Source organism: Zootoca vivipara, chromosome 4, assembly GCF_965207765.1.
Source record: "Zootoca vivipara chromosome 4, rZooViv2.hap1.1, whole genome shotgun sequence".
NCBI lineage: Eukaryota > Metazoa > Chordata > Lepidosauria > Squamata > Lacertidae > Zootoca > Zootoca vivipara.
The window spans coordinates 33,220,811-33,231,037 of record NC_142587.1 but is presented as its reverse complement, the minus strand read 5'-3'; the positions used below and the strand labels follow the sequence as shown (position 1 = coordinate 33,231,037).

Below are 10,227 nucleotides of genomic sequence, written 5' to 3'. Positions count from 1 at the left end.
TGATGGGAGTTTTAGTCCAACAACAGCTAGGGACCCAAACTGAACAAGTATAAGTGACTTAGCAATTTGCTGTGAACATCCATGCCAGATTTAGTGGGCATGTAAGAGAAACTACATCCATATTTGGAGTGGGTCAGCATGGAATAAAACTTCATACTACAAAATATCCCACTCCATTTAACGGCATTAAAATGTGTAGATGGAGGTGGGTGATGAGAGCCTCCTCTCTGATCCAGAATAATTTAGTTAAATAGCACTTCAAGAAAAGACATGAATACATATCTCTTTGATTTTTTAATGTCTTTTCAGAGAACTTGAAATGAATTCAATCATATTCCTTCCCAGTTCTCTGTCCTAGGAAGCTGTATAGAAAAATGACCGTTTTTATTTAAAACAATAGGTATAAATTGGTTTCTAGATCTGCAAAAACAACTTGTGACTAGTTCTATTGTTTTGTGGGTTTCAAAATACTGTATGATTCTATACACAGTTTACTTTGCTAAAATTGACTGGACTGGGGTTTTTTAGGGGAGGCATGCAAGTTTTTTTCTTTGACCTCTGGTTCACCCCTGAACCATGCTATACAATCATTCTGAATACTATCTCCTCTCATCTGATCAAAGGAGGGAGGAGAGCTACTCAAAGCTGACTATAGTAACTTTCCAAAGACTATCAGCAGGTGAGTTACAGATTTTTATTTTCTTGAGCTAATCTTGAAACCATAAATACAAAGCATTAGCAAAGTTCCTTCATACAACATGCAATGTGGAGAGCAAAGGTCTTCCTGATGAATCAAACAAGGAACACTTTATATTGTAACCATTTGATTTGCATTTCAACCATAGAAAATTTCTCCTGAATTTTTTTTTAAAAAACATTGCGTTTCCTCTCTGTGTGCCCTCATGTTCCACATGCAACTTATATATACTGCACAGAATGTGTGGTGGTACTTGTTTGTTTAATCTATTTGTCAAAAACTTATTTCTTATTCCTTTTAAGATTGTTCAAAGATATCTAAAATGAAAGTTTGCAATCAGTGTTTTAACGATTTAAGTTCCAAAAATGACTTATTACCATATATTTGCATAACCATTTCTGAAATAAAAAACGAGCCTCCTGATATTTGTACTATTAATACAAACGGAGTCTCATTCTTTGAAAAGCACTATGCAAATTAGTGAAACTAAATTATCATTGTTTACAATTAGCCAATTTTTTAAATTTCCTTCTTTTGAAATCACTTAATCATTTCGCTGTTAATGCTAAGTAACAGTCAAAGTACCAATTCAAAGTTTCAAAATATCAACAGTTTTTGATAAATTGTTTTTACCTAGGCATGTTTACTCAGAAGGCCCATTGAATTAACTTTTTCTTGGTAGCTGCAGCTTTCAAATAAAAAGGTTGTTTAGTAGTTTGGCTGCAATCCTGTGTTATTTTCCAGATATGAAGTCCCGTAAAACCAATGGTACTTCTGAATAAATAAGGGTTTTACAAAAATTTGTGAAAGCAAGCTAACAAGTTAAAATGATAAAGCTTAAGCCAAGCCCATCTGCTGATGAAGACAAAGTATATGTGCTTAATTAAAAATAGTAAAGGAGAATCTAATATTACGTGAAACTTTGAACCATCCCAGCCTGTGGGGCGGGGTGGAATCACAGCTCAGTAAAGCAGTAACTGTCAATGTGAATGTGTACATATTTTAATACAGCATGTAAAAACAGTCCTGCAGCATCTTAAAATTTACAAAGACGCATGTCATTACAATAAATTCATTAGTCTTCTAGCTGTGCCTCCAGGCTCCTTTGTTTTGGCTGCTACAGACTAACAGGCTGGTCCTCTGGAATATATAAGGAAACATTACAAACATTACATACAAAAGGGAAATATCCAAGGACTTGCAACAATTATATATGAAAGTGCAGTGTTTCATAAGTGATAACACTGTAATCTTTATACCCTTCCCTGTCATGCCATGTTGAAACAAGCTGTCAGGCCTCAGCATTGTTTGCACTGTAATATTAATAGAATAGGACCATAATCTAAAACAAATGTAATACAGGTATACGGATAGACTCTACAAAGCAATTAAACTGCAACACTGTCATGCACAATGGAGTCTACTAACATTAGGGATTTCAGAGTGCTTTCCTGTAATGCGTTTCAACTTTGCTCGTTCGTACCTCCAATCCAGGTTTAAAAAGTCCTGATAAAATAACCCACGATAACCAACAGGGTGAATTGCTGGCACAGCAAGCCCAGTGCGGAATCTATTCCCGACCCAACGCAAATCGGAGTCGGCACGAGCCGGGACTGACTTCGTGTAACCTCACTGACACAAAGATGCATGCAGTTCGCGCTTCCGCTCCCCGCCCCCCGCAGCACTTTACACGGGAGTAAAACCACTGTAACTCCCCCCCCCCTCGAGCCACAACGGGGATATACCGGTAGCTCCGACCATAGCTGCCAAGTTATCCCTTTTTAAAGGGATTTTCCCTTATGCTGAATAGGCTTCCTCGCGAGAAAAGGGAAAACTTGGCAGCTATGGCTCCGACAAGGACCGCAGTCCAGTCATAACACCCACCGGGCCCCGCCATTCGAATTTAATAAAGAATAATGATAATGATAATAAATTCACTCAACAGCTCATGGGCGGGTTTGCTGGGGAAAGGAAGCGTCAGGAAGCCGCCTCTTCCTCCACCGGCGTCTGCGAGGCCACGGATCCCTCCTCCTTGCGGCTGCCCCGCCAATGGAGCCCGGCGGGCGGAGCCTCTTGAGCCGGCCATTTAGCTCACGAGCCGGGCTTGCCCTTCCCTTTTCGGCGGCCTGAGTTGCGACAGCGCCCGTGGTCTCTCGCCTCGCAGCCCCTTTCCCCGCACACTCGCCGCTACCAAGCACCACCACCACCACCGCTATGGCAGACCAGGCTCTCTCCTTCGCCAAGGACTTCCTGGCAGGCGGCGTGGCGGCAGCCATCAGCAAGACGGCCGTGGCGCCCATCGAGAGGGTCAAGCTGCTGCTTCAGGTCAGGCCTCCTCGCGGGGCGCTTTTATTTGTGGGAGAGATAAGAGGGGGCAGGGCTGGGAACGAGGCGTTTGGGGTGCGCGGTCCGGACCCCCCCACCCCACTGCGCGGTTTCTTTTTAAAAAATTTTTAATACGCATTCATGTGTGTATGTTTGTGAGGAACTACTTATCCCCTCGAAAGGCTGCCCGTGACGACGGCTGCAACAAGGACAAGAGAGGCGCCCGCCCCGTGTGAGTTTGTGTGTGTGCGTGCGCAAAGCCGCCGTTAGGCCGGTTCCGCTGTAGAAAGTTCGTAGGCGGCAGTTTGAATGCGCGCGGCGCTGTCCCCCTCCTCTTGCCCCCACCCCAACCAACGCGCAGATGAAAGGGTTCTCTCCTCACGAGCGGGGGGAGCACGCCTTCTCCATTCCCTATGCCCCCCCTTTTTTTGTAGCGGTGTACTTAAGATGTAGAGGGCGGGAACGCACTGAGGTCGAAGGAAGCTGCCGCCGCCATCTTCTTCTGCGGCGACGTGTCGTTGATTGGTGCGGCAACGGCGTAGGGCGTCTGCGCCCATTGGATGCGGCCGGCGTCCCGCCTCCGGGCCCCGCCCTTGCTCTCGTCTCGCGAGGCTTTGTCGGGTGACCCCTGCGGAGCGCGCGAGGTCACCGTCGCCTGTGCTGCAGTGGGGCCTAAGCCCAAGCCCCTCCCCTCGGGCCGCAGCCGGGCGGATGCGTGACTGAGGCGGGGCGGCCTGTGAGACTCCTTATGCGGGCAGACAGAGCAGGCCTCGCGCTGCACAGCGTCACATAGTGCGCGACCTTTCCCAGGCCAGTTCCGCTATGTACATACAAAGGACATAACTTTCTCCTTTTAATTGGGGAGGATATATTCTTAACAGAGAGGGGCCGCCCAGAGTATCCGGCTGGCACGAAGAAGGGAATGAATTTAATGCTAAACCTCGGCATTGCCCGAAATCCCAGAGAGTAACTGCCCACCGTTGTAGACAGTTGACCCAGTGGCTGACTTTATTTTTTCTATTTATTGCACTTATATCCCACTTTCTCCCCCCCCCAAAAATGAGCTCAAGGTCGCCTACATGGCTCTCATCATTCTCATTTAATGTCCAGAAACAACCCTGTGGGGTAGGTTTGGCTGAGAGGCAGTAACTGGCCCCAAGGTCACCCAGTCAACTTCCTAGCAGAGTGAGGAGTTGAAGTCTGGTCTTTCATGTCCTTGTCTGACACTAACTGCTACACCAAACTTCCACTGACTATTTGGTATAAGGTGTGTTCTGCATCTACAGCCTACGCTACAAGTATGGGCAAATACCACGAAAGGACATGGCAGAAGAGAATGTTCTTTGGTAGCTTCAGAACCTGTGATGAACAGTACAATTTAAAAAGTCGAGCCCATTTAGTTCCTTGGGTCTTTACTCTGAGGTAACTGCATACAGCAGGGATGGGGAACCTGCAGCCTGCTACATGTCCCCATTTGGCCCACAAAGCTGTTTCTGGACAAGCTATACCCACCTGCCGTGCATCTGAGGTCAGGTGTGGGGAAGTTAAAGGTGGGGCTTTGCCAAACGGGGCTTTGTAGGCACTGCCTGGAATTCCTAAGCACTCAACAATCAGCTGGTACTCAGAACCATTATGATGTTAGACCATTGACAATGGGGTTGAACCACAAAATTGACCCATGAGTAGGAGAGTTATAAATGAAAATCCCACAGCAATGAGGAATGGCTGTAGTTCTACTGGTTTAACTTCCTTTAGAAATTAAGTTGCAATAGTTATATCCCTGCTCATTAGTTTAATTTTTACAGTAAGCTGATATTTTCACAGTCTACTTGTGGCTTTAACAAGACTCATGGGAATATTAACTACATAGTGAGCCAATCTTTATTATTTGTTTATAAGAGCATTTCTAAACTGCCAATTCATAGAAAATATGAGGGGAAATTAAAATCATTAGAGAACAAATAACCAACACAATCAAATTCTCTAGAAACACTTGTTGAAACCAATATTTTCAGCAATGACAACATAACCAGAATTGTAGGCGTCTTATCTGATTTTAATAGGAATAGTGTTCCAAAGTACTGATGTCACTATACTAAAGCATAGTTTGAGTAGAAACAAATGAATATGTGATAACTTTGAGACAGTCGGGAGGATTTCTCCAGATAATCATAATTTATAATAGTTATTGATAGGGGGAAACCAAAAATGGATGTAGCCCTGATTTTTAGGTGCCTGATATGGATTGCTTAGCTGTTTTTCCACTTATGGTATTTACTGTTGCATTTGCCTATTTATTAACTTTGCATTATATCCAATGAAATGATCAGAATGACTTCTGCCCATGCAACAGAATTTCCCTCTTTCCCCCACAAATTCGCTCTTAGGGCTTCACCAATCTTCAAAGGCAGATTGGAGGGGGGAAAGGAGGGGAAGCTTTGTGGTATGAGTGGAAGTCATTTTGTTCCTTTAATGACATAATTGGATTAAATTATTCTATCCCATTTTCTCTAGCTCCCATTGTGACTTCAGATCTTTGAAATGTATATTTCAGATTGAACCTGAAAGAATAAAGCTTATTTGGAACCACACAATTTCTCATTTAGAGTAACTGAACATCTTTTTCTTGCAGGTACAACATGCAAGTCAACAGATTGCTGCTGATCAGCAGTACAAAGGAATCATTGATTGTGTTGTCCGCATTCCTAAAGAGCAAGGAATGCTGTCCTTTTGGCGTGGGAATTTTGCCAATGTCATCAGATATTTCCCAACTCAGGCGCTCAACTTTGCCTTCAAGGATAAGTATAAGCAAGTATTCTTAGGCGGAGTAGACAAGCACACACAGTTCTGGAGGTATTTTGCTGGTAACCTGGCCTCTGGTGGTGCAGCTGGAGCAACCTCCCTCTGCTTTGTCTATCCTTTGGATTTTGCAAGAACCCGACTGGCTGCTGATGTTGGAAAAGCTGGCGCTGAAAGAGAATTCAAAGGCCTGGGGGACTGCCTAGTCAAAATCTTCAGGTCTGATGGTCTGCGCGGCTTATATCAAGGGTTCAATGTCTCTGTCCAGGGAATAATCATCTATAGAGCTGCCTACTTTGGGATCTATGACACAGCAAAAGGTAAATGTGATGGTCAGGCTGATACTGACAAGCAACATGCTGGGTGCTTTGGAATAGCACCATGTAACTATTGAGATGTGCCTAGTAGCACAAGTAAAACTGTTATACTATCCACGTAGAGGCGGGCATCGCCGTCTTAAGCGCTCGCGGCGCCGTGGTGTGCCGGATCCTCCGGCGCCCGCCGGATCCCTCCGGCGCCCTCCCACCCCGTTTCCCAGTGCGGTGGGCGGCAGGCGCAGCTGCGCAGCGGACCGGTCGGCCAGCGGGTGGGCGCAGCTCGCGGCGCCCTCCTGGCAGGCCGGCGCCATGGTGCCCTGCGCCACCCAGCCTGCACGTAGGGCCGGGCCTGGAGGCGGGGGGGGGGGGGAAGAGAGAGCTAAACCACAGAAAGTGTTGGTTTACAAAGCCACACAGATAATCTAGCGAAGAAAAGTCATGTGAATCAGTTTGACAAAATGAATTAGATTTAAATAGGCTGTGTGACACTATTTATTTGGTTCTGTACTCAGTGATGGAAACCTCTCTTGGAATGCAGGGAGTGGAACCCTGGGCAGTCATGGTTGAAGAAGGTTATGAAAGAGACTAGGAGGGAAAAGATCGAAGGCCAGGGGTTGAAACGTTACTTATGTACTAAAGGGAAAGTTGTAAAAGCTAAAATGGTTACATTAACTGTTCCTATAATTTTAACTGTAACCAAGTATGTAAATTACCCAAGGCTGTTCATTTAGGGCAGAGGACTAGAGCTTAAATTTACTGCTGTAATCCCAAAGCTCATATTATTGAGATAGATTTTATTGGTGATTCTCTATTTAGATGCTCTGCATTTTTGTTAATTAAATAAAAAAGTGTTGACACCTGAATGGAGTGTCTTTCCAGTATCACACATCTTCACTGTTTACCAAAGAGATGACAGGAAGGAGCATATTTTAAAAACAAAACAACTTTACTAAAAGAACTGAGGTTACCTGATCAGAGGTGGAGTTAAAAAATAGCAAAACATTAAAATGTAGTTCATAACTAGCAGTCAGTGAAGTTCTCTACTGTATATGGATTCAATCCCTGAGTAAAAGAGGTTACTGTCCATTTGGACGCAAGCAAACTAGAATTTCAGATTTGACCACACATAGTACCGTAGCTGCAGTGTTAGTCACAAGGGATTATAAACCTTCTCTAGTAACTAGATATTTTTAAAATGTACCATCAGTTGTGTGTTAATGGCTGAATCATAAAACAGGTACAGTGGAACCCCTACTTACAAATGACTCTACTTACAAAAAAATCGACTTACGAATTTTAAAAATTGGGGCGCGCTTACGAATTTCTTCGACATCCGAATGGCCTCGGTGCCCCGCGCTCGCCGCCACCGCCGGGTCAGGCCCTCGCCAGCGAAGGCCTGATCCAGCGGCGGCGGCAAGCCTGGGGCAGCGAGGGAGGTAAGGCTCCGGAACGAATTAATCCGTTCCCAATGAATTCCTATGGGAAACATTGTTTCGATTTACGAATGTTTCTACATACAAATGTGCATTTGGAACGGATTGAATCCGTTCCCAATGAATTTAATCCGTTCCCAATGAATTCCTATGGGAAACATCGTTTCGATTTACGAATGTTTCTACATATGAATGTGCATTTGGAACGGATTAAATTTGTAAGTAGGGGTTCCACTGTAAACAGAGTTACCTGTACTATGATCTTCTATATTAACCAGGAAGACAAAATTCAACAGTTGAGGATTATTTCATGATATACCATAAAGTGCCCCAAAATATGTATTCAAATGTTGCATATTGGTAAACAGATCCTTTCTTCAATTTTCAAAATGATGCAGAAGTTCTGTTTTTTCATTATAGGTATGCTCCCAGATCCTAGAAACACTCACATTTTTATAAGCTGGATGATTGCACAATCAGTGACTGCAGTAGCTGGTGTGGTTTCCTATCCATTTGATACAGTGCGACGTCGAATGATGATGCAGTCTGGACGTAAAGCAGGTAAGCAACACATAAAAATAAGCCAATTTTACATTAAGCATCAGCCTGATAGTCCTGTGCTGCAAGGAATTTCATGCAAGTGTTTGCATGAAATTGAATGCAAACCTAGTGAGCAGGCTAACAGAGGAGAGAGCAGAGTGCTATATCTCTTCTGCATTTCCAACATTGACTCTTTCTGCCAGTAGTCCCGCCAAGACTTAATAGGGTAATAAGTAATGTTTATGGGCTATGTGGCTTTTAATTATTTTTGGTGGCAGATGTAAGCACTTTTGTGGTGAGCGGAATACAATACCACACTCTTGATTGTGCTGTTCTCGGGGTTCTCCCAACCCCCTAGAGCTGATTTGGGAGAGTGCAGGGGGAAGAGAGAGGGGAAAGGCCCCATTGCGCTAGTGGAAGTCATTGCTCTGGCTTCCACTAGCACACTAGGTTAGGTGAATCTGGCCCTGTGTCCCATTGTTTCTGTTCTACTAAGCTTGTGCTTCAGACACCATATATATAGACTTCACATTGATTCTAAATAAGTAGTTAATATTTAACTCCCTGTTAATACTGATTCTAATTTAGTTCTTCTGGGGTCATAGGACAAGACTGTCCTCATATAAGCATTGTAAAATCGGCTTGGTAGTAATACCTGGGATCCTTCTTCCACCCTACATCCACCCCCAATAAAAGCAGTATATTATCTAGTTTCAGAGTAATATTTGAAGAACAACTTTCTGTGCATAAGTTCTAAAATGTGTTAGCTCAGTACTGCTTTTACATTTCTCTGGACAGAAGTTAACATGATAGTCCTGCTGTCCTTGAAACTTTTATTTATTAAATTTATATACTGTCCTTCATCAAAAGATCTCAGGGTGGTTCACAGAATAAATAAATGCTTCAAATTAATAAACTTCTTTTTCCCTACAGCTGACATCATGTACTCTGGAACAATTGACTGTTGGAAGAAGATTGCAAAAGATGAAGGTGGAAAGGCTTTCTTCAAGGGTGCATGGTCTAATGTTCTTCGAGGCATGGGTGGTGCTTTTGTGCTTGTGTTGTATGATGAATTCAAGAAAGTCATCTAAAAAAAAACCTTACTAGAATTGTAAGTTAAATTGACAGATCATGTAGAATAACTTGCCATTATGGACCATTGATCTTTGAAAAATTCCAGTGTGGAGTCTTATTTATCGGGGCCAGATTGTGTTTAAGTAGGGCTAGAAACTGCCTTCAGTGAACTGATAACACTTTGAGATACCATTTTTCCAGCATTGAAACAGACAACTCAGCTTACTGAGTTTGTCTATTTTTGGTGATAATTGTAGTGCTAGCAGTTCTGGGTCCAAGGCAGCTGAACTTCACTGAAGAGCAGCCTGAAGTTTCAAGTCCTATCTTAGAGGACCATAAAATCATGTTTTGAGAAGTATTCATTTAACAAATCATGTTTTTCCACTTGTACTTAAGCACTATGTACTGTTTGCACAGCTGAACATCTAGCATTTGTGTTCTCAGAATTGAGGCATTCTGTGAAATAAAAAACAAAATTAACTCTGATGTATTGAATTTACTGTTATAACTTGATATTCAGGGTCATGCCTGCTATGCAGTACAGTGGTACCTCGGGTTACAGACACTCACCCAGAAATAGTACCTCCGGTTAAGAACTTTGCTTCAGGATGAGAACAGAAATTGCATGGCGGCGCAACAGCAGCGGGAGTCCCCATTAGCTAAAGTGGTGTCTCAGGTTAAGAATGGACCTCCGAAACGAATTAAGTTCTTAACCCAAGGTACCACTGTATGGTACTTCTACCAGCTTCAGATAGGGGAGGGGAGATGAAAAAATAAATTGGTGCAGCAGAATTTTGTAGAGGAGTGGGCCTAGCTGAGGGGTGAGTAACATTTGAATTTGGCTTGGCTTGGCACTGCTAATACCGCATTTGATCAGTGTGTCCACTGATGATTGAACTTCCACTTTTAAATTAAAAGAGTAAATGAGATCTACTTTCTGGGACTTCCAGAGGTTTGACTACATATTTATGACAAATGGGCAAAATAGTTTGATGTAGAATCCAAGGAACCTGCTTTGAATATGGTAACTCTAGAACCTGCA

General features: G+C 43.4%; 1 protein-coding gene and 1 long non-coding RNA gene across 2 annotated transcripts; one reads left to right on the top strand and one right to left on the bottom strand.

Moving 5' to 3' along the window:
- Positions 1 to 680: 680 nt before the first annotated feature.
- On the bottom strand, positions 681 to 3,555 carry LOC132591982 (uncharacterized). The gene is made up of 2 exons (XR_015949499.1): positions 2,641 to 3,555; positions 681 to 1,837 (listed from the first exon to the last, which is right to left on the bottom strand). It is a non-coding gene; the product is annotated as an uncharacterized LOC132591982 (long non-coding RNA).
- Positions 2,826 to 9,671, top strand: SLC25A6 (solute carrier family 25 member 6). The gene is made up of 4 exons (XM_035115031.3): positions 2,826 to 3,022; positions 5,655 to 6,141; positions 7,992 to 8,132; positions 9,045 to 9,671. The coding sequence occupies exons 1-4, from the start codon at positions 2,912 to 2,914 to the stop codon at positions 9,200 to 9,202; spliced, it is 897 nt and encodes a 298-aa protein (XP_034970922.1). The 5' UTR covers positions 2,826 to 2,911; the 3' UTR covers positions 9,203 to 9,671.
- The last annotated feature ends 556 nt before the right edge of the window (positions 9,672 to 10,227 follow it).

Coding starts and splice junctions, on each gene's coding strand:
- SLC25A6 (XM_035115031.3), top strand. CDS start 2,912: ATGGCAGACCAGGCTCTCTCCTTCGCCAAGGACTTCCTGGCAGGCGGC. Junction 3,023..5,654: donor GGGTCAAGCTGCTGCTTCAG/GTCAGGCCTCCT, acceptor TTTTTCTTGCAG/GTACAACATGCAAGTCAACA. Junction 8,133..9,044: donor GCAGTCTGGACGTAAAGCAG/GTAAGCAACACA, acceptor TTTTCCCTACAG/CTGACATCATGTACTCTGGA.